The sequence below is a fragment of the Zalophus californianus genome, chromosome 15 (assembly GCF_009762305.2).
Source record: "Zalophus californianus isolate mZalCal1 chromosome 15, mZalCal1.pri.v2, whole genome shotgun sequence".
NCBI classification, from domain to species: Eukaryota; Metazoa; Chordata; class Mammalia; order Carnivora; family Otariidae; genus Zalophus; species Zalophus californianus.
The window spans coordinates 86,098,436-86,122,821 of record NC_045609.1 but is presented as its reverse complement, the minus strand read 5'-3'; the positions used below and the strand labels follow the sequence as shown (position 1 = coordinate 86,122,821).

The 24,386-nt window shown below is 47.5% G+C and overlaps 2 protein-coding genes across 5 annotated transcripts in view; one reads left to right on the top strand and one right to left on the bottom strand.

Annotated features, from left to right (window-relative positions):
- Positions 1-8,899, bottom strand: part of GLRX3 (glutaredoxin 3) — a 33,025-nt gene extending 24,126 nt beyond the window's left edge. The window contains exons 1-3 of one of the 3 annotated variants that reach the window (XM_027596301.2): positions 8,767-8,892; positions 7,229-7,424; positions 2,631-2,739 (exon numbers count right to left, since the gene is read on the bottom strand). In XM_027596301.2, the coding sequence (XP_027452102.1) occupies positions 2,631-2,739; positions 7,229-7,254 (135 nt within the window). In that variant the 5' untranslated portion in view covers positions 7,255-7,424; positions 8,767-8,892. Of the gene's footprint in view, positions 1-2,630; positions 2,740-7,228; positions 7,425-8,766 lie in introns of all 3 variants that reach the window. The other 2 variants (XM_027596303.2, XM_027596300.2) reach the window with 2 other exon arrangements.
- Positions 8,900-24,066: 15,167 nt separating this feature from the next.
- The window catches only part of C15H10orf143 (chromosome 15 C10orf143 homolog), a 42,805-nt gene continuing 42,485 nt past the window's right edge, over positions 24,067-24,386 (top strand). For both annotated transcript variants that reach the window (XM_027596540.2, XM_027596539.2), the window contains exon 1: positions 24,067-24,381. In XM_027596540.2, the coding sequence (XP_027452341.1) occupies positions 24,091-24,381 (291 nt within the window). In that variant the 5' untranslated portion in view covers positions 24,067-24,090. The remainder of the gene's footprint in view (positions 24,382-24,386) is intronic.

Genomic DNA, 24,386 nt, shown 5'->3' with positions numbered 1-24,386 from the left:
GCGAGCACTCTGTCACTACATCATCAGTACAGGCCAGAGCGTACTCATTCAGCTGCAATAAACCTAAGAGTACTGCCTTTCAGCAACCTGTTCCAATGAGCAGGAACTACTCAGGCCAAAACGTATGCTCACTTTTCTCAGGTATTGCTTTTCCATCATCTACAAAATAAGAAATTGTTTATGGTCACAAAACTTTACAAACTCTTAAAAACATCATGTTTAAGATCACCTACATAATGATTTTGTAAATTTAAATTACAGAATCAATTGATCTCTATAATTCACAAGTCAAAAATGCCAGACTAGGGGCACCTGGGTGGCTCAATCAGTTAGGCGGCTGCCTTTGGCTCAGGTCATGATCTCAGGGTCCTGGGATTGAGTCCCATGTCGGGCTCCCTGCTCAGCGCAGTCTGCTTCTCCCTCTCCTTATGCTCCGCCCCCAGCTCGTGCATGCATGCTCTCTAATAAATATCTTTAAAAAGAAAAAAAACTAAGAAATCAAATTAAAAGACACAGAGGTGGCAGGACATCAGTTCCCTACCCTAGATGGCTCAAAAGCTCTCATTAACAAAAGAAAGCTCTCTTTAAACGAACTGCAACCTCTCTTACTGGGGCATGCCAACAGATCTCTCAAATATTTTACTTATTTACTCATCATTTAAATTACCTACCTTACAAACTCCATGCAAATTATCTTTGCCATTTAAAAGAAACACTGCAGGGGCGCCTGGGTGGCTCAGTCACTTAAGCATCCGACTCTTGGCTTCAGCTCAGGTCATGATCTCAAGGTTGTGAGATCAAGTCCCGTGTCAGGCTCCAAGCTCAGTGCAGAGTCTGTTTGAGATTTTGAGATTCTTTCCCCCTCCCTCTCTCTCCCCCTCTGCAGCTTCCCTCCACTCACATGCTCTCTAAAATAAATAAAATCCTAAAAAAAAAAAAGAAAAGAAAAGAAAAACCACTCCACAGAGTCAATTTCCAGAAAGCAATGCCTCCTGGAAGAACTACCCACTTCATGCTGTCAGCCTTCCACGAACAGCAGGTGCACTCAGGTTCAGGTGTCCCCGACAGATAAGGACTTCCCAACCCCTGGCTTACTCAGACACTTAAGCACTTGAACAACTTAAAATCTCACTGCCAAGTGTGGTACCAATGTGAGAAGTAATTCTATAGTTGCTTTAAATAAATCATTCAGATGGCAGCTAAGAACAATGTGTTATCTAAACCAGAAACATTATACACATAAAAGCAGACATGCAACAATTACCATCATCTTGACTAATCTTATGATTGAAATGTTTAATCATTCATTTCACTGGTAATCATTATCTTTTATCAGTGACCAAACATGCAGTTTCAATGTCTCCTTCTATTATTTATATTGGACATTTTAGGGTTACATTCTAAGGTTACATTACACATTTCATTGGAATTCTAAGTGTGTCCTTAAATTTTAAGAAGCTATTACATCTATATTTGCTCTATCTTCATAAAAAAAAAAACACTGAAAGGAATCATGCAAAATTAATATAAACAGTCCCTTCTTTACAGGGTGGGACACCAGGGCTGGCAGGGAAGGTGGGGGGGGGGGGAGCATTCTCACTGTACACCCTTTACCCTGTTCTGATTTTGAGATATCTAACTGCAATACCTATTCAAAGCACACTTACCTATATAGAAATTGCCTGAAAATTACATCGCCTATTACACAGATGAATTAGCCTGTCAGAATTCTGTTTTCAGGTTACATAAAAAGTGGAAAGTACAGAAGATACCACTTTTAGCCCCATAAATGGGTGTATTTGCCAAAATGTGCTCTGAACTCACTAATTATAGTTTTAAAAAATAAGGATTTGGTACTTTTTGTTTCTTTAAATCCTAAGGATTTCAAGTTTTTGAATACAGGGTGTGCCTCCCTTCCCAAAAATTCATTTCTAAGATTCTTGACTCCTATTTGGGCTTTGTTGCCTCAACCAAGACTAAGTCCTAATTGACAGCATTAAATGTGCTAAACCAAGTGAGCTAATCTACAGCCTCAACTACCACCTTCCTAGTACGTGCCCACCCAAGAGACAAACTAGGAACGTAGAGTGTGCACAGCCGGGTGGAAACAAGGCAAGGCAGGGAGATGCTCGATTCCTTTCTCCTCTGCTTCCTAAACAGGTCAGAAAAGCTTTCAGTTTCTCCTATAGGTCTGGATTTACGTGATCCAAGACAGCTGCTTCTTCCTGTTCCCCTGGTTCCTAGCAGCCTCCACACACCCTTTCTTCAGTCGCTTTCCGTATCACACCTTGCTCTTCAATGAAGCAAGCTTTGTTAATATTTTTACTATATTCAAAACACGATGATCCACAGTGAATGATCTAGTTGCTTCTGCTGGCGAACATCCCCACTACCCATCCTGCAATTTACAGGTTCTGTCCTCCCACCACACATGTTAGGGAAAGTGTAGTTATTGTCACAGTATTTCATACTTGAGAAATGCAAAACAATTTTAAGTTTTTTAAGAATCTACTGCAAAAATAATAAAAAATAACACCAATTATAAACATGTGGAATTCCAAATCCTTCCTCCCTTATGTTAATAAAATGCAGTCTGCCTCATAAAAGACGTGACACCAAAAATATAATACCTTCACAAACGAAACTTGAGGCTGTTCTTTGGCTAATTCTGCCATCACGTCGTTCATCTGAGCACACTGTGGAGCCCACGGCGCCCAAAAATGGACCACAAGGAGGGACCTGGAAATCATCAAAATGCAATCTTTTAAAGTTACAGTATCTTTAGAAATAAGGAAATACTGACAGAGATTAAAATCTATTACCAAAACAACCTTTACAAGAACTGCCTGAATTGTTTTTCTACTGCTAGATTCTATCGTATTAAACACAGACTGAAATATAAGGCTTACTACAAGGTCTTGGTAATCTTTTGGGTGAGTTTTCAAGTTAATGATATTTCTTGAATGAAGACTTAGCTCATATGAAGTGGTTCTAAATATTCATCCATCTCAACTAATAGTCATATAAATCAATTATGTTTTCAGACCCTTAGGAAAGGTGGAAACTAGATTTCTGCAGCCAAGGCACCATGTCTGTGACAAATGGCTACAGATGCATAGGTACTATGGGGTATTCACTTTTTAAGCACAGTACTGTGATGCTGGGCTCTAACTGTGACCATAGGAACAGGAATAAAATGTTGAAAATGGAAGGCACGCAGGCAGAAAACAAGGGAAAAAAATGGAACTGATTTTCACAAAGACAGGCTTTTTTTATATTCTACCACAAAAGATTTTCTAAAAATTGATGGTATGAACTAGAACAGTGGATTAATAAATTACTAAGTTCTTAGGCATCTCAGTAGGTACTTATCAACTATTTTCATATAAAATGGTCTTGGCTAAGATATCTTTTAAGTCTATCTTCATTTTAAACTGAAAAACCCTTCTATAGGAGTCTAAGTACAAACTATAATTATCCCCAACCAAAAAAATCTGAAAAATCAGGAAGGAAACACACTGAAAAATATGTCACACAGAGAAAGGAGCTAAGGACAACTAACCTGTGGGCAAGGAAAGGAGTGGCGAACTGTAAAACCAGGCAAACAGTACAGCTCCCACCCAGCGCTGGTGAGCAGCCAAGGGAGGACTTCAGAGGTAGGAGGGGCAGGATTTGGTGACCTTGGAAGCATGGTCTAGAGCCAACTCCAAGTTTCTGGCTCAGTGACTGATGACTAGTGGTGGCAAGAGCCACGCATCATGTATTGAAGCCGCTAACCTGAGAGGAAAGGAAGCCTGAGGGGGGTGGGGGCTGTTAGTGATGGTCTGGAGCTGAGGAAAGAAGTCTGTGCTTCATCTGCAGACAGATTTGGGAATCCAAGAAATGGAGCTGGCACCAAGCTCTCCTACGCTACAGGATAAAAGACAGAGGTCAGAGCCTCTGGGCTCATCGACAGTAAGGTAGGACAGATGGAGGAAAAGGAACCCAGGCAGTAGACCAGAAAATGGAACCTAAAAAGCACAGCAAGGTTAAAGGGCCTCCCAGAAGTCAAGAGAAAGATGTCAAGAAGGAAGGAGTGACAACCATCCAATGCAGCTGGAAGGGCCCCAGCAATGCTGCAGGGCAGATTCTTCTGCCTGAGTCAGACGGCAGCATGCGGGGACCGAACCTAAGATGAGGCTGTAGGCTGCTAGAAATCTACACTTGAAGAGATCTGGCTGTAAACAGAGAGTCCTAGGCAGAGGGAAAGACAGGATCAAGGGATTTGCGCTCTTTTTAATACAAGAAAATCTTTACGTTTGTTTCATAGAGGGTAGTGCAAGTGGAAAGGGAAAGGATAAAGACACAAGAGAGGCTGAGGATGCAAAGGTCTTTGGGGGCGGCAGGAGGGGAAATCTAAGAGCAGAGAATTCACCATGAGGGAAGGGACAGCCTCCTCTGGGTCAGGAGTGAAGGAATCAAGAATGGGACGTCAGATGTCGGGGGAGGGGAGAATAGAAGGAGAGTGGGGGAGATGCTCCTGGAAGTCCCGTTTTCCCAGGCAGGAAGCAAGGTCATTTGCTGAAACAAAGGAAAATGGAGGACTGCAGTCACAGACAGCAGTGAGGAAGAAGGGAGAGCAGCCCAGGGGCACGCAAGAGGAAAGCAGGAAAGACCCACCTAAGGCTGGAAAGGACATATTGTGGGTCCCTAATCAATGGGTTCTCATTGGTGTCCAGCAGAACTCAGAAGCTTCAATGTGTAGGTAGGTGGGCCTCAGGGTCTATGGCAGAGACTATGCTGTGTCCCTCTGCTCCTGGGCACACAGACTGACGACACTGCTCAGTCATCCCTGCAGCTGTTGGGGCCCTGGAGCTGAGCTCTGGCCACCTTCCCATTATCTTACATAGCCAAATAACATCCTCTGCCATGTGCAAAGGATGCTGGGGAAGCCCCAAGGCCTACAGGTCCCACAAAAGGACCTGCACAAGAATATTCACAGCAGGGGCGCCTGGGTGGCTCAACTGGTTAAGCGACTGCCTTCAGCTCAGACCATGATCCCGGAGTCCCAGGATGGACTCCTGCATCAGGCTCCTGCTCAGAGGGGAGTCGGCTTCACCCTCTGACCCTCCCCCTGCTCATGCTCTCTCTTCCTCTCTCAAATAAACAAAACATTAAATAAATAAATAAATAAATAAATAAATAAATAAATAAGAATGTTCACAGCCTCAGACACAACAGCCAAAAACTGGAAATAACCCAAATGTCTACAAATTGGAGAAACTGTTGTATATTTATACAACAGAATACTAATGGGCAATAAAACGAAACCAACCATAGATGCATGCAACAATGTGCATCTTGAAAACATGATGATGAAGAAAACAACCCAGACATACAAGACCACGAGCTGTGTAACTCCATTTACATAAAGTACAAAGAACAGGCAAAACTAACCTATAGTGACAGAGAGTGGATCAGTGGCGGGGATTATGGGAAAGGAGCTAAAGAACAATCTGGGGCTCTATATTGTTTTGAATGGTGGTTACTTGTGTATGTACAACTGTTAAGATTTATCACACCTAGCTATCAAAATCTGTGCATTTTATTATGGTATGTAAGTAATGCCTCATTTTTTTTTTAAAAGCTGGGATACCACTTTTAACTAAACTGAAAAAGGACTTTTTAAATAATAATATTCCATGATTTAAAAAAAGATGAAACGAGCCAAGCAGTTCCATATCCTACTGGTAAAAATTAAATTGGAAACTTTCAGAAATTTCTTACACACGGTCAAGTATCTATCCTAAGGAGTAAAGACACCTTCCCATTATCTTACATAGCGAAATAACAGGAAGAATCAATTCTTCAACCACACTATAGCTTTTTTAATGGTCCTATAACAAAATATTATCAAGCCATTAAAAATCATATTTCAAAGAATTTTAATGACATGGGAAAATGCTCACAATATTATATTTTTTAAAATTTAAATGTTACCAAATTTTTTAACAGTATGAACTGACCTATGCAAAAAAGATAACACCTGAAACTAATATACTATTGTGCATTAATTATACTCTAACAGTTTAAAAAAAAAAGGAAAAAAGGTATACCCACACAATTTAAATTCCATTACTACTAACATGGTTTTGAAGAGTAATTTAAATATACAATCTTAACTTCCATGGTGTAAAAGAGCAATAATAACTAGGGGTGCCTGGGTGGCTCAGTAGAGTGTCTGCCTTCCGCCCAGGTCAGGGTCCTGGGATGGAGCCCCACACTGGGCTCTCCGCCCAGCAGGAAGCCTGCTTCTCCCTCTCCCTCTGCCTGCTGCTCCCCCTGCTTGTGCTCACACTCTGTCAAATTAATAAATAAAATCTTCTAAAAATATTTTAAAAATAAAACAAAATAAAATAGAAATAATACCCTGGGATATTGGGAAGATCAAACAAAAATACAAAAACATTTAAAAATAAAAGCATATTAATATAAATAGTAATTTTACAGTATCCACAATAACCTCCTATTCAGATGCTCAGCTCTCTACGTACGCACTGCCTAGTAGCATAAGGACATAAACCTGAAACAAAGGTAAATGCTGCTACCCCTCTCTTAGGTTACATGTCTGCATGAAATAACCCAAGTTGCAAGGTGCACTGTTTGAGGAAAAACTTTAAAGACCAGGTTCAAATCCTAACTAACATGATTCTAGACAATGTAATGAACATCGGTTGTACATCAACAAAACAATCAGTGCTCAGTGAAGAGCTGTTGCTCTGTTATCACTAGGTGTCCTGCTCCTGCAGTTACTTATCTGCAGATAACAGAAGCTGCAGTTTATTAAAGACTATCATATGCTAGACTCAAGTATTTTACAAACGGGTATGAATACCCCCACTGTACAGACCAGCTGAGATTTCAGTGATATACAAACACCTGAGATGATTTAAGCAAAACAAAAATTTCTTTTTTAAGATGTTATCCACTTATTTGAGAGAGAGAGAGAGGGAAGGAGAGCGCGAGCACAAGTGGGGGGGAGGCAGCGAGAGAAGCAGACGCCCAGCTGAGCCGCGAGCCTGACACAGGGCTGGATCCCAGGACCTGGGAATCGTGACCTGAGCAGAACGCAGGCGTGGAACCGACTGAGCCATCCAGGTGCCCGCAAAAATTTCAATTCACATAAAATTTTAAAACTGAGAAATGGTATTTAGGAAGTAGATTTCTAAATGGTTACGGCAACAAGTACCGTTTAATATTTTGCAATACTTTCATTTTCACCAAATCGGCAGAGATTCATTCCTTCCAAGATGCCCTCCGTCATTTCCAGCTGCCCTGTTTCAACTAATCACCGCGGGAAGGGTCTGCTGTTTCCTGGATCACTTCGAGTACAGACCACCGGGAAGAATACATCCAAATCGTACGCACTGCGTTATTTCAAGGATCTTTATGGTTTAAAAAAATGAAACATAAAAACCAAAATGTGCAACGCACGAGGCAAAATAGTCTTTCAGGTGACGGTGAGTTCAAACATTGAGGAAGGGCAGGTGCACGCGAGCCCGGCTCCTTTCGGGAGTGCACCCCGGGCGCCGTCCCCGCTCGGGCGGCCTGGGTACGCGAGGGCCGGACGCATCACAGCCCACCCGCCACCGATGAGTAATGGTCGTTTCATTTCCCCCTTTTTTTTCCTCCCCAAACAATGTTCGCAGTAAACCTGAAATGTCGAACGGGCTGTGCTGCTTAACACCTTAACTCCTCCGCCACCTCCGCGAAGCGTGGCCACGCAGAGTACGGCGCCCTTGTCGCCCCGCTCCGCTCCCGACACACACCACTCGGCGCCCCACCTGCGCTCCCAGGGGGGTACGACCCGCCTGCACTCCCAAGTCGGCGGGCAAAGCGCCCCTGGCTGTGGTCCCGGGGGCGCCGCACCGAGAGGGCCGAGGGCCCGCACGCCACGCCCGCTCGGCGCCCGCGCCGCCCCCCTCACCCCACCCCCACCCGGACGGCGCCGCGGCTCCGATCCGTCTCCCCGCCGCGCAAGCCCAGGCCCGGCTCCGAAGTTGCCCGGGGGTTCCAAGTCTGGCTGCGGGCACGGTCGGGGGCCGCCTCGCAGCCAATCGGACGCTGCAGCTCGCCGCCGGCCCTCGGAGGGCTCCCGGGCCCGGCGGCCTCGGCGCTGCGGCGCCGCCCGGAGCACTGGCCCGTGCCCGCCCCCGCCCCAGCACGGTCTCCGTGCCCGCCCCCGCCCCGGAGCACTGGCCCGTGCCCGCCCCCGGGCCCCCCGTCCAAGGCGGCCCGGGGCCCAGAGGCACGTGTGCCCAAGCGCAGCCGGCCCCCGCCGGCACGCGGGCCGCACAGCGTGAGCACCGCCGGAGTCCGCGGGCACCACAGACGCTCGGCGCCAACCGGGCAAGGGGCCCCAGCAGCGAGGCCTTCCTGAACCGCGGGCTGCCGACAGAGCGGGCCGCGGCCGGGCCCGGGTCGCGGGCCGGCGGGGTCCGCTCGCCCCCTCCCCCCGGCCCCGGGGCTGAGTCACCGCGTCGCCGGGGGCCCCGGGGGCCGCCGGGCCGGGCGGCGGGGCCAGGCCGAGGGGCCGAGCTCGGCCCCGCATCCCGCTCCTCTTCTGGGGCCAGGGGGCCGGGCTCGGAGGCCGGGAGCCCCACAGGTCGGCCGCCCCACCAGGCCCCGCCGGCGGGGCGCGAAGGAGCCGGGCCGCACGCCGCCGCCGCCCGAGACGCCGCTCCCCGCGCGCGTCCCCTCAGCCCTGCCGCCCGCCGTGCCGCTCACTTGGCTCTGAGGCGCAGCAGCTCCTCAAACTGCTGGGCTGAGCCGACCTCCACCACGGCCGCCACCGCCTCAGCCGCCCCCGCCGCCATGCTGCCGCCGCCAGACAGGAGCAATCGAGCGTGGGCGGCCGGCGGGGGCGGGGCCTCGGGCGGTGGCGCGCGGAAGCCCCGCCCTCCGGCCCCGCCCCGGGCCTGCGCCAGCCGCGAGCGCGGCGGCGGGGCGGGGCTTCCGGGGGAGTGTCCGCGCGCCGGACCCGCGTGCTCCCGGCTCCCCGGCCCTCCGCGCCTACCCGCGAGTCCACACCGCGTCGGCGGCGACTACAGCCGCTGGGAGACGGGGTGCGCGCGTGTGGCTGAGTGTAGTTGAAGTCACGAGGTCTGGACGCTCCACAAGATCACACTTTCACCTAAAATGAAATTAAGTAAAAGGCGGGATGTCACCGAAAATGGGAAATCACATGCAGTAAGAGCCACGAGGAACTGTTTTGTATCCAGCTGTGGTGGTACATCTGCAAACCTAAACAGAAAATTCATGGGACAAAACACACACACACACACACACACACACACAAATGAATTCAAGTAACACTGGGGAATCCGAAGAAGAGGGGCGGATGGCGTGAATGTGGACATCCTGGTCGTGGTTTTGTTCTATGGCTTTGCGAGATGTCATCTTTGGGGGAGAGTGTACGCAGGATCTCTCTGTATTATTCCTTACAACTGCGCGTGACACGAAATTATTTTAAAATGTAAAAAAAGTTTTTTTCAATAAATAAAACCTAGAGATTACAAAAATGCAGTAGAAGGTGGGGGGAACAGCACCTTGCAAAACAGGATGTATATACTCCGATGGCCATTTTAAACAGAACTATAGGTAAATAAAATAGCATAACTCTATATAGATGAACGTAGCATTGAAAAAAAAGGTCTTCAGAAGGATATGCCCCAAAGTATTAGGAGAGCTTGCCCCCAGAAAGGAGGGGAGTCAAAGGGAGCATCTTCCCTTTTTACATCATGTACTTCTTAGTATCATTTGCATTTCTTCAAAGAACACGGACTGGCTTTGTAATTTAAAAAAATAATGAAATTGTAATGCACTAGGGAAATGTGCTATAGTGATTCTTTTTCAAAAAGCAGCAGTATTCACTCCCTCTAATGTGGCTGTTTTAAAAATTCTGACTTTCCCTTCAAATGGAATTTGCTGAGAGCAGCACACACCGGCTACAGAGCACCTATCTACTTTCAAAAAAGAATGTTAGGGAAACTCCCAGATTACATTTCCACTTCTGCCTCCTGCTCTCTCTGCAGCTCTCACTATTGACATCAACAGGCCTAACGGTTGGAAGCTGACCTCTGAGCTTTAAAATGCTCTGACTTGGGCCACAAATACCACTCCACTGGGCCCTGAACCCAAGCAGTATTTGGCTGTTGCATCTGAGCTACAGGTCTGTACCCATATATACGTGCCCATGGTGATTTTCAGCCTGCCAAAGCCTTCAACATGTGTCTGTATTTATGTAAAAACATCACTGCCTACCTACACCTTATAGCTAAGGCAACAACCAGACCCACAGCAGGGAAGGGGCAGCATCAAGACTCCCTAGGCTTTCTCTTACCACCTCACACCCATCCGGTGCCCCACCATGGCACCCCACCCCACCCAGGTGCTGTTAATACCCTGTCCTCTCTCTAAGCACGTTGCACCCAAAGGGAACAACTCATTATCTATCAAACTGGTGTAGCCTGTTGCAGGGTACTCTGGACTTGGCTCTCCCAAAGGCCCCTGTTGGTGCTCAAAAGCTCAAAGACACAGGAAGGCAAGATATTGGGGCTGATTTTGGTCAATGTCCCCAATGTGTGTTCATCCCAGGCACTGACCTTCTGCTGACCTCCTATGTAAGCATCATGTAGCCATGTGCTATTCCCTTAGGGCATCCCCTTTGGGAACCCAGTGACATTTTACCTGAAGTATCCCCTGGGTAGGAGCTTCTCCTGGGCTTCCAGACCCTGCTCAGTCAGGAACGCAGAACAGCTCTCCCAACACAGCCAGCCCTGAAAAGGACGTCAGGTTTCCCCAAGGGTGCTGTGTGGCACCTCGGGGACCTGGCACATGGGGACCCATGCTTGGCTTCTGGGTTGTGAAGACTGAAATCCTGGCCTGGGAGAGCCAAAGCTCCAGACAGAGCTGCAGGGGGCCTTCCTGGCAGCAAAGTAGCTCCACCCACCCGATGTCAGTGAGTTGATCCCATTTTAAAGGAGAGAGTGTGTGAGAGAGAGATGGAGATGTAATTATTTTTCCAGGTAATGACAGCTAACATTTACTGCTCCTAAATAGGCAAGGAAATATTTTAGCTGTGCATTTTTAATGACACATCCTTCCTTCCAGGGGCCAAGTGTCACTCCCTGGCAGGGCACAGGGCCGAGTGCTAGGCAGACACCAATGAGCCACGGTGGAGAGGAAAACCCAGTCACTATAGAGGAGGACTGTGAAGGACAGGGAACGAAACCCCGCCTGGCAGGGGGTTTGTAAACCTCACCTCGAGGAGCTGAGAGACACAGGAGTACTGAGAGGGAGAGAAGGAGCCAGCGTTTTTAATGGGCAAAGCATGGCATTAAAAAGTGTTGTTATTCAAGTGAAATGGCCAATGTTTCCTTTCTTTTAAGAGAGACTCTTAAATTCCAATTACTCCGCCCCTGAAGACCAGTTGAGAATAACCCCAACTGGAGGGAATTAATTTCCTTAGGAATTTCCCTGTTACAAGATTAATGGAGCCCCCCTGCAGAGAAACAGTAAAACTGTAAGTACAGTAGATTTGCACCTGAAGGATACATATTTTAATTTCTGTTCTCAAGCTGGGATAACATCTTCTCCAGCTACTGTAAAAAGCATAAATGAACACCCGCACGTCTGCTGAGAACCCGTGAACATGGAGCTCCCCAGGAGGAGTCTGTACCTGGCTGGGGATGCCCAGGAGCCCATTCCCCACCCCCCGACGGGCTCACGCTCTGTCCACACTCACTGGTGGCCAGGGCTCCTAAGCAGGGGCACAGTGACCACCACTGGGTGCAGGGCTGGGGAGGACCCAAATAAGGTACGTCCAGAGAGCCCCGACAGGTGGACTAGAGATGACCGAAATCCAGAGCAGAATCCCTGGGCTAGATTCTGCGAAATCCACCCTAATCCCTGTGCCCCTGCCCTGCCATCGCCCTGGTACTGCCCTCTCGAGAGACCACAGCGCTGGATGCAGAATAGGGAGAACCAAAAGGCAGGGGTCTGTGTCCTGCCCTGCAGAGCCCTCCAAGGAACTTCTCACCCCACTGTCCATCAGCTTTGGTGGCCCCTTCAAGAATGGGCCTTGGGAAGGGTATCTCGCAAACCAAGTTGAAATATGCCAGCAGGTGGGATGCTCCAACTGTCCCCAACAGTCAGGGGCTATCCCGATGGGGAAATGGGAATGGGCTCTGAGGGTCTGTCTGTCAACCCTTAGGAACCCCAGCCTTGGGTCTCGGCACCAGTCGGCCAATTTTCTGTGTCCCTTTCCTTACCAGAAATTGCTTTTATTGGAAGAACTCTATGTATATGCTGGCTGTAAAGGTTGTTTGTGCTGTCATACCCAGATTTTTATTGGTTGTATTTTTGCTGCACTTGTTTGAAAAATAATTATTTTCAAAGAAAAGAATAATTACATATCCAGTAAACTAAGTAAGACTCATGTTTATTAGGGACCCCTGACAGCTCCTCAAACGTGAAAAAAAGATTTCGAAGCAGTGAATGGACAATTTATGTGCAAGTTTATTTGTAAAAGAGATTTCAAGACATACTTCATCTTGGCTGTGCTAATAAAAATACATTCCATTTCTTTTCAGAAGTGTGCGTTATCTGATGGTTCCACAGCAATCTGGTTTCTCCTAAGATACGACTACATGGATAAGCATGTACCCGCTAACCTAATCTAGAATTGGGTTGAATGTTTTGGGCTTGCTACACACACACACACACACACACACACACACACACACACACACACACACACACACACACACACACGGGCATATCTCATAAGGTGCTCTCTAGAAGAAATATATTTATAAGAAATGTATTCACAAATCTTAATGCAATTACTGCGATCTCCAAAAACACTTTAGTCAGATAATTTTTAAACTCGTGTTTAATTATTTATAATTTATCAGGAAAAAAATTCATCCTGAGCATTGACTGCCCATTTCCCTCCCCAGCATAAATCTAATCTCCTGTCTTCCACGGAGGGCCGACAGGGTGGCCAGATCGGATGCAGAGCCAGTCTGCAGGCTGTAGGTGGCATCAGCTGCCTCCTCAGGCTGGGCAAGGAGCATCCTTTGTTGGTGGTTTCTTTATGCAACCCAGAGAGGCCACAATTCAGAATTTATACAAACTGGTTTCGTATCTGTAAACACTCTGCTGATCCACCAAACAGGTGCTTTTCCCTGACCTGCCAACGTTGAGCACCTTCCCCCCCTTCTCAGTTGACCTTCTGTAATGGTTACTAGGTCTGTACTGCACAGGGAAGGCATGCCAGTACAGGGCTGGGGGGAGAGGACGCCATTGTCACTTGCACGCTCACATGCGTGTTTGTTTGCGGGTGTGATCATGGCAGGTGCAGAGTCCAGGACACCCTCTTGAGGATGAGTGTTCATAATCACTGTGTATGTCTATACGCAGCTGCCTATTGTCTTGGGTCAACCTTCTACACTACAGTATTGTGTGTGAGCCCATGTGTGTCTACGCATGTATCCTCTAAGTCCATTTGGTGTTAATTCTCTGCTTCTATTTATAATTTTGCTTCAGTTTTGAGAAACTAAGGACACAGATGAACTTGATTTGGTGTCACAAACAAGATCACTTCTCAATCAGAAGTAATTCTTAAGGGGCGCCTGGGTGGCTCAGTCGTTCAGCGTCTGCCTTCGGCTCAGGTCATGATCCCGGGGTCCTGGGATCGAGCCCCGCATCAGGCTCCCTGCTCCACGGGGAACCTGCTTCTCCCTCTCCCACACCCCTTGCTTGTGTTCCTTCTCTCGCTGTGTCTATCTCTCTGTCAAATAAATAATCTTAAACAAAAAATAATTCTTAAGAGAGCTAAGAAGTTTTAACCAGGTGAGCTCCTCAGGCTGTGTGGTTCCCACAGCTGACGTCTCAGCAAGCACCCTTCCAGACACTGGCTCCCCACCCGTATGGTCTCATTTGAACGCATGGGCCTCTGTCCCGCCAACCTTGGCATTCTCTCGTGGTCTGCCCTGGCATGGAGATGTCATGGCTGTCCGGAGCATCCAATGGGCACTGTGAGTGGAGCTGGCCCTTCCTGCCCATGGAAGGAATTCAGGGTACAGAGGTCTGGGAAACACTGGGAACACACACACATGTTCCTTAAAGACACAGCTCCACGACGCACAACTCACAGTCACTGGTTCTCAACACACGGCAGATGCCATCCCAGCCTGGAAAGCTGATCCGTTTGGCTTTAGTTAAATCAATGACCACAATCTTACCCTTGCCTAACTTCCTCAAAAGTTGGCCTGAACGCTTCCTGCACTTTCTTTTTTTTTTTTATTATGTTATGTTAATCACCATACATTACATCATTAGTTTTTGATGTAGTGTTCCACGATTCACTGTTTGCGTATAACACCCAGTGCTCCACGCAGAACGTGCCCTCTTTAATACCCATCACCAGGCTAACCCATCCCCCCACCCCCCGCCCCTCTAGAACCCGCAGTTTGTTTCTCAGAGTCCATAATCTCTCCTGCACTTTCTATTCTGTGAAACAGAACAATGACATTTTCCCCCAGGTGCAGGACAAAGGGACACCAGGATTCTGTTTTGTCACCTGAAATGTGTATTTGGACCTTTTCCAGAGTTGCTGTGTGAATGTTGGCCCAGCACAATGGCCCCCCGCTAGATCCAGTGGGCCGGTCAGGGCAGAAATGTATGATGCTCAAGGCACCTGTACTCAGCCGACTCGGGAGCCACCGCAACTGCCGTGGGCAGCTGCTCTCCAGGAAGTCCGGGGGCAGTTTCGGGAGGCGGGGTGGCAAAAGAATGACATAGCTCTGGGTGCGGGGACCAAATCTGGGTTTGCTTCAAATCCAGAAGGGATTCCCTGTTCGGTGGTCTCCAAACTGGCTTGGCCCTGTCGGATTTCAACAGCTGGGACGGTTTTCCTGTGAAATCACTACTGAATTTAATTTCCTTCCTCCAGAACCAAACAAGCAAAAAAAGAAAGGGGGAAAAAAAGCATACCACTGATATTTAAACGCTGCATGGGCCCTGTTGCCCTGTAGTATGTATATAACATAAATGAGTCAGTATTTCATGTTCTCATGATGAAGTAGCTAAGTTGACACCTCCATGGATGTGTCCTTCCATCAGGGGAAAGCAAACCTTGGTGGTAACTCCATCATTAGCCTACATTAAGTCAGTATCTATTACTCATTCATATGAAATACACCTTATTATTTCTTTAATACTTATTTAATTTATTGTTCATTTATTACTTATTTAACTATTTAATTTATTATTTAATCAGAATATCTCACCTAAAAATTCCAATGCCAACACCCCCGTTAGACTCTCCGACCAAGACATACATCCTTTTCTCAGCTCGATTGTGTTGAACTACAGAATGAATAACAGGAGATAGTGGTGAAAGTCTCCTTCCTATGATAAGAGGAAGAGGTATGGGACCCCGGAAAGAGTAGCCCTTGGTGCCCCACATCTGAGGGAGATGGTGCCACTAAGCCACATCTGGCCAGTTCTGCAGACCCTAAGGACAGCTCTGCCAGGTACCGAGCCTGGCAGAGGTCCGGCCCCAGCCGTCCTAGGGGCTGAGATGGAAGAGAAAGAGCTATCTGACATCCTTGGCCCCTCCATGGGGGAGACTGTCAGCCCCACCTTCTATCCTGCTGCGTTTTATTCCTATTGTCCCTGACTCTCCGGCTTTTCTCTCAGGACTGGGGCAGACCAGGAGGGATGCTTTCCACCATCTGGATGAAAGCCCAATTTTCTAGTTTTCCATGCATTTTTTTTGTCCCTGAATCACAACGAGCAGTGACTGGACCCCTCTTCAGGATGCACAGTGGGGTTCTGGGCACCCAATTTTCTCCCACCTTGAATCATCATTCCTCCACAGGACTGAGTTATTATTGGCCATAACCGTATTTACCTTACAGAAATATGTCCTTTTATGATGGGACATAAATATGAAATGACAGTGTTCTAGAATACCTGGTCACTAACGTGGCAGGATGAAGCCGAATTCCAAAAGAATCCCAAGGCCTAATCATGTCCTTAAAGAGAATGTTCTAAGCGATGGTACAAACCTTTAACACTATTTAGCAATCTCTTCGGAGAGGGTCTGTCTCTTATTTACCGGAAGATGTAGTATATGAGCTTCCACGCCTTTGCTTTTGTTTTGTAATTTCAAATTGTACATAGTCAGGAAATATTGCATTCATGGGCAATCAATTTATTTTGATTGATAAAAAGGGGTTAATAAAAACCCCCTTAGAAATAACAAGAAGGGAACAGTAATAAATCTCTCATGGTGCCTTCTTTCGTGGTGCATAAAGAGAGCAAGCTTCTTTACTTCTCCTCAATAAGTCTTTTCCTTTATTTTCTATACCTAGTGAGTCATTTATAACCCTTATTACTTCCAACCCACACACAGTCATATTTCCACATGCAGGGGGTTCTCCTCGCTAGGTCGTGAGAGCCGAGAGGCCAAAACACCCTATAATTTATATGAAAATACATGCCAAAAATGGATTATCAAACATAACCAATGTGACTTCATACACTCGCAAATAAAAGAAATTTAGGATGAAATAGAAAACATCATGCTAAAATTTCAATCTATTGTTGAGACGGCGTAGCACAGAAAGTACGTTGGTGTCTGGCGCTTGGCAAACGTTGCCAAGTGTTAAGGAGCAGAGATAAGTTAAGATGAGATACAATTAATACTTCCATTCAAACAGAAAGCTATTATTGATTTTAGAAGGCACAGTTGTGGGTTTTTAATATTTTTAGTTTTTACAGCACCTGTGAAGAAAATGCAAAACGACAGATCATGAAATGCTTGCCTTCTGTACATAGCAAGTGTTTACACTTACATAATGGATGGATCAGGGCACAGACATTATATAGCATCATAGACATCTCTAATTTGCACTGGTCATAAAGTCCTTCCTCAATATTAAATAATTATCTATTGTTGGTCACCCCTGAAGAGCACATTTACAACGCCAGGAAATAATTTAGGGAACTGGCTTAGATCACAAAATTCTCCACGTAGAGATATTATTTTGAAAGTTGACGTATGGTGGGTTATTTTTTTTTTTTTTTTGCCTCAATGAAGTATTCCTGGATCATTATAAAGACTGCATTTAGAGAAATCTTACACCAAGTCTTGCCATAAAAGAAAATAGAGCCTGAGCTAAAAGGGCACTGGAGCAAAACCATGACCCCCAGGAAAACATACATGCGCTGATCTTCTGGAGAGAGGTGCATCTCTCAGATTTGAATCCTCTAGGAATAAAACAGCCCGTCCACAGTGAGAGTCCCTTACAAGTTGCCTGTTCACTGTAGACTTGAAGACCAAGGCTGACAACGAGGGCCAAGAGATAGGAAAGCTTGTCATTCCACTTAACATCCCAGCAACAATAAATGTCGTCAGCTGATAGCAGCCCCGAAAAGTCAAGAGGCCATGGCACCTCTCTTGAAGGCCTCCTGGCCACGGCTGGAGCAAATAACACATCTATCTCTGCCACACTCACTCATTCATTGGCTTTGTTCTGAATCCCACCCTGGGTCCTGCCTGTGCTGGGTGCTGGGGGCATAGAGATAAACACGCTCCTAGAGCTTCCAGAGAACGGAGGGTCAGCCACTGAGTCCACAGATGACAGATCTACATCTACTCAGAGAACCTTCCACTTTGTAGACAATGGAATGTTTCTGAATGGGTGAACAGGTGCACGAGCAAGCGAGCCTCCGTCACCCAGCAGTACTGAACCTTTGCCCTTCTAGTTCTGACTTTGTGACGTGCCCGAAAATGGTCTCACTTGTAAGATGGCTTCTTTCACGGACGGAGAGGAAAGCATCGTCAAGGCTTCCATATGACACACATATTCCATGTTAACTCACCAAGCGTGAACATTTGTCATATGCCATCTCTATGCAGGAAACATCCAAGTCCAGATGGACGCAGATGGGAAGATAGGGACACAGCATGACAGAAAGAAGGTGGCTTCTGCGGAGGACCAGGCCGGTCCCCCCGGGTGGAGGGGAGGGCCCATGGGAGAGACGGACAGCAGGTGTACCTCGAGGAACGAGGGGAAAGAGAAAGGTGGGGAGAGAGAGGCCAGACATGCGCAGGGCCCCTGGTCAGTGAAGGGACCGGGCGGACCCAGGCGGGACACAGTGGGGCAGAGGACTGCCAGGTTCTCAGGGAGGAGGAAGCCCCGGACCACACACTCCCATGCACGAGCCACTTCCAGCACACAGGTGGGAATGCAGAGTAAAGATGTACAACAGAGCTGCACCTTCAAAGGCCACCTCTGGGGGCCTGCACTTTACAGCAGGGGGCCTGGAAACTGGGCTGTGAAATCAAGGCCCTTGGGGTGAATAGCAGACTAGAGTCCTTGGCGGGGGGTTCTTGTTTGATCCAACTCGCATGGTTTTCGGGAAGACCTGCAGCTTAATAAGGAAGCTTTCCACAGGAAGGAAAGGGTACAGGGCAGCAAAAGGGTAGGCCATCCAGATGGAGCTGTGTCAGAATTCAGGGCTGCCACCTGGGCCTTCTGTAGCCCTGGGCACCGCAGGCAACGTGTCTGAGCCTGGTTCTTTATCTGAACACGAAGGTGGCCCAGCAGTGTTGCTGTGGGGACTCACTGACATCAGGGATGCCAAACGGACTGCTCTAGGCTCCAGCGCCTGTGTCCAGCTGCAGGCCTGTCCCTGGACCCTGGAGAACAAGCACTCCGCGGCGGGGAGTACAGAACCCCAGCCGTAAAAAAGAAAACTAACCCCTTGCGGCCCCTCTGAGACAGTTCAGTTGACATCTGAACAACAAGAAACAAGCCATTGCAGATTAGGGGGAAGTGTTTCCAGGCAAAGAAGATGACCGTTATTGTTATAATAATATCTAAAAACGGCAGATTTCAAGAAAAAAACATAACCCTATACTAGTGCCCAAGGAAGTGTCAGGAATTTCTTTTAATAAGGGGGCAAGAAGTAAAAGAAGGGACATTTATTAAATGCCTACTATGTGCCAGGCTCTGTGCTAGAGGCTTAATATGTTTTGCCTCTTTACATCCCAGCAAGATAAACAGAGGTAGTAATTTTTAAAAGAGGTCATTGGAGGGACCTTGGAAGGGGGGGATATTTAAGTCAATGGAAAAACAGGCATAGCTTTGCAACAAAACTGTTACTCAACCCCCTCCCTATAACACCCACCCACACGCGCGCGCACGCCGCGCGCGCACGCGCGCACACACACACACACCTCCCTTGGCCAGGCTAAGCTGAGCATGTTTTCCTTTTCTTTTTTTTTTTAATATATATTTTATTTATTTACTTTTAGAGAGAGAGTGCGTGAGTGGGAGGAAGGACAGAGGGAGAGGGAGAGAGAGAGAATCCCAAGCAGGCTCCATGTCCAGCGCAGAGCCCGATGGGGCTCGATCTCATGACCCTGAGATTATGACCTGAGCTGAAATCCAGAGTCGGACACCTAACAGACTGAACCACCCAGCCCCCCCTGCCCCCGCGCATGTTTTTCAAACAATCTGCAGCCACTCCTTGAAGCTCCCTCTTTCCTGGAAGGCAGGGAACGGGAGCAAGTTATTTTATTCCTACTGTACAGATGGGGAAACTGAGGCTCAGAAATGAACAGTTGCCCCAGCATACGTCACTAGTTAGGTCCTGCAGCCATAAGCACACCAAACCTCCAGAAACATCCAGCGCTCAGATGGGGACAGACCAGAGGTGGTCAGGCAGCTGCAGTGAGCTGTGAGCTGACCATGTACTGCACATCCTGCATCATGCCCGCCACTCTGCAGGCAGTATCTCACCCAAAACTCACAGCACTCCATTGAGGTAGGCACCTCTCTTAGCATTCCAACTTTATACACTGAGAGGGACGGGGAATGAGAGGTTAAAGCAGCCTGCCTGGGAGCTGGCGATGAGCAGGGTGGAACTGGAACTCAGGTCACCTTCCTCCTGAAAGCCATTTCCCTGGAAGGCGGTGTGCAAGTGATGGTAAGTGGTGCACCGAAAAACACTTTCCTTTTATTATTTATTTACTTTTTTATTGTGGTAAAATATACATAACATAAAATTCACCATTTTAAACATTTTTAAGTGTACAGTTCAGTGACATCAAGCGACCATCACCACCATCCATGTCTGGAACTCTTCACATCTTTCTAAACTGAAGGTCTCCACCCATGAGCCACTAACTTCCCAGTCCCCTCCCCCAGCCCCTGGAAGCCACCATCTGTCTGTCTTGGCGAGTTTGATTATTCCAATATTTCATATAAGTAGGATTATACTTTGTCTTTTGTGACTGGCTTATTTCATTGAGCATAATGCCTTCAGGATTCCATGTTGTGGCAGGTGTCAGAATGTCCTTCCTTAAGGCTAAATAATATTCCATTGTATGGACGGACCACATTTTATTTACCCATTCATCTGTCTATGAACACTTGGGTTCTTTCCACCTTTTGGCTACTGTGTCTAGTGCTGCAATGAACATGGGTGTTCGAGCCCCAGCTTTCAGTTATTTTGTGTTACGTACCCAGAGGTGGAGTTGCAGGATCATAATTTTATCCTTAAGTTTTTGAGGAAATGCCATATAGTTTTTTGTATGTTTTTAAGTTTTTATTTAAACTGTAGTTAGTTAACATACAGTGCAATATTGGTTTCAGGAGTAGAATTTAGTGATTCATCAGTTACATACAACCCCCAGGGCTCATCATAACAAGTGCCCTCCTTAATGGCCATCCCCCGTCTAGCCCATCCCCCACTCACCTCCCTCCATCAACCCTCAGTATGTTCTTTAGCGCTAAGAGTCTCTTATAGCTTGTTTTCCTCTCTGTTTTTCCCCCCTTCCCCTGTGTTCATCTCTTTTGTTTCTCAAATTCCACATATCAGTGAAATCATATGGTATTTGCCTTTCTCTGACTGACTTACTTTGCCAGACTGTTTTTAATAGTGCTGCACCATTTTACATTCTCACCAGCAATGCTCAAGGCTTATAATTTCTCCACATTCTAGCCAACACTTGTGTTTTTATGATAGGCCTCCTAATGGGTGTGAGGTGGTATCTCACTGTGGTTTTGATTTGCATTTCCCTGATGACTAGTTGATGTTGCACATGTCTTCAAGTGGTTATTGGCCACTGTATATCATTTTGGAAGAGATGTCTATGTAAGTCCTTTGTCCACTTTTAATCAGGTTGTTTCTCTGGTGTCCAGTTGTAGGTGTTCTTTATGTATTAACTCCTTATCAGAGATATGATTTGCAAATATTTAATCCATGTTTTGGGCTGCCTTATCACTGTGTTTATAGTGTCCTTTGATGCACAGAAGTGTTTAATTTTGATATAGTCCAAATTATCTATTTTTGTTGTTGTTGACTCTGCTTTTGGAGTCATATATATGCAAGAATCCGATGTCATGAGGATTTTCCAGTTTTTTTCTAATAGTTAATGTATTTGCTTTAATATATTAAAATGAGCACTATAAACATCATTTAACAGATGTTTTATAGTATTTTTATTTTTTTAAAGATTTTATTCATTTATTCGACAGGGAGAGAGAGACAGTGAGAGAAGGAACACAAGCAGGGGGAGTGGGAGAGGGAGAAGCAGGCCTCCCACTGAGCAGGGAGCCCGATGCGGGGCTCGATCCCAGGACCCCGGGATCATGACCCGAGCCGAAGGCAGACGCTCAACGACTGAGCCACCCAGGTGCCCCATAGTACTTTTAGTTTAAAAAATTTATGACATTAATTTAAACAAATATACCAAGTTAAGTAATAGCAGAGTTTTGTATACATCTTGTAATGGGTACCCAAATGCTTGGTGTTTGGTAAATAGTGTATTACACTAAATTACAGTCTGTTAGATATATCTATTTCTGTACACAGTGTTAAAGAAAAAATTATTCATGACACTTGACATGAAGGTAAGGCAGACTTTATTCAGGGGGACCACTGCGACAGTCTTTCTTCTAATAGTATTGTGACAGTTAAAGGAACTACTATATTGGGAGTTTTGCAGTAGGGGAGGAAGAATGAGATCAATTCCCAATACAAAGCAGACTGGGAATTCATAGCCAAGGAGGGTGATGCGGGCAGGGGAAGGTCGGTGGGTGAAAAATTACTAGCAGGAGGCGTCTGGGGTGAGGGACAATTCTTTCTAAATCAGCCTAACGGGATTCTTGCTGAAGGCAGGCCGGGTGATCAGACATCACCTGGCGGAATGTGGGTAATGAGAAGCCCCATCAGATACTGAGGCTGATCAGGTCTCAAGGATAGGGGATTCTGGCAAACTGACTTAGCAGGATTCTTGCTTAAATTGGACAATGCAGAGACTAACATGGAAGCCCAAAAGTCAGGGACTAGTTGAGAAGAGAGTTCAGGGGAGCCTAAGCGCAGTTTGGTCAAGGAGAGTATCTGTCACTAGATTGTAGGCTAAGCTTTCCCTCATGACCCAACGGTGGACTCAGCATCTGAAAGAGCAGCACCAAGTACAAACAGCAGTGGTACTGGAATCAGACGACACAGCACATCATTTAATCTAAACTGCAAGTCCGAAAAAAAAAAGTTTTTAAGGTGGAGATCGTCATACAGGTTCATGACAGCACCTTATTTTCAATTCTGAAATGCAAACAGTTCTAACAATTCGTTCTTCCTAAGTTTTCACAAACTCACGTAAATGTGAGACTATTTAAAGCCGCTGTATATCCCACTTAGGGTGAATATTTGTGAACATTCACACATTTTGCCACAGAAATATTGTGTTTGATTATAGGATGTTATCCCAGGCCCTGCTGAAGGTGTTTCACACGATATATATACTGCCCTTCAAAAAAAAAAAAAAAAAATCCTAGAGATTCTTAATTCCAAAAACACATCTGGCCCCAAGGTCCCCCCCAAGTTTATTGAGATATAACCGGCATAGAACATTGTAGAACTGTAATTTTGATTTGATATATATTTATTTATTATATTTGATATATATTTATGTTGCAAAATGATTACCATAGTAGGGTCAGTTAAGACATCTGTTACCTCACACTAATAGTTAATTTTTTTTTATGCTGAGAACTTTCAAAATCGACTCTCAGCAAACTGAGGTAGCTGAGCTACCTAACTCGCCAAAGATCATGCGGGGCAAGTAGTCCAAGGGAGGGGGGCTCACTCGTTTCACCAGAATGGTTCAGAATTGGGCGGAGCAACCAAGGACGTCTTCACTTGCAGCAGCACACTCGGTGACTCGAGTAACAGAAACACAGCCAGAAGTCTGGAGACTGGCGGGCACTTAGTTGTGGGTTGGTTCGGAAGCTCAGAGTGTTCGGGCCTTGGTTCTTTCCTCCTTTCCAGCCGTCCTCATGGGGGCAGGAAGGCTGCAGCAGCTCCGGGAAGCTGACGCTCGGGCAGGAGAGAACGCAGCGCCCACGCACCCTGTCTCTGTCCACCGCTCTGTCCCGGCGCCCTGCCCTCCGCAGACCAGCTTTACTCCCCGCTGGCCACAGCTCGGTGGGCTGCCGCCGCTGGCCAGCCACTGCCAAAAGGCTCGGCTCAGACAGGTGTTCATTAATAGGAGTGCCGTATGGCCCGGTCTGGGCAGGGACTGCCTGCTCCGGGCCCGGCTCCCTGAGGACGCGAGCGCAGCGGAGCCACGGGCGGCGAGGCCTCCACTTCCGCTCTGCACAGCCCTCCAGCCTGCCCAGGAAGCCCCCGCCCAGGGCAACCCCCGGCCGGAGACCCGGAGACCCGGGGCCGCCCCAAGGCCACCGCCTCCCGGAAGTGAGGCCACCTCCGCGGACTACAGCTCCCAGAGACCCGCTCCCCAACAGGCTCGCCCACGCGGACTGGCTCGCTGCGCCATCCATCAGCCACCAGCCACCAGCCATAGGAAGACGGCTGCCGACGGCGCTCAGCGACCAATTACGAGAGCGAGGAGGCGGGAGCTTCCCCCAGGCGATCCACCGCCTGTGGACGAGTCGTGGCGGGACGCTAACGGAGTAGGTTCTTCGGAGTGGTCGGAGAGGTGACCGGCTGGCCCTCCGCGAAATGATGACCTGGGACAGAAGCCCCCTCTCGCCAGGAGACTCTGGTCTTCGCTACGCCGGCCTGCAGCCCCCGCGGGGCCAGGCCCCGTCGGTCTTCGCCCCGCCCCCGTCTTTCATTGGCTCCCCGGGGACACGTGGGGAAGGAGGCGCGGACTCAGTGGCTTCCGCCCGCGTCCGGCGTTCGGTGGGGATGAGAGGCCCGCGAACTCGGGCTTGGGGCCGCATGGACACCCTGGTGCCGGGTCGGTGGCGACGGCGGAGGGCGGAGGAGCTTCAGGTTCCGGGGGACGCGGTGAG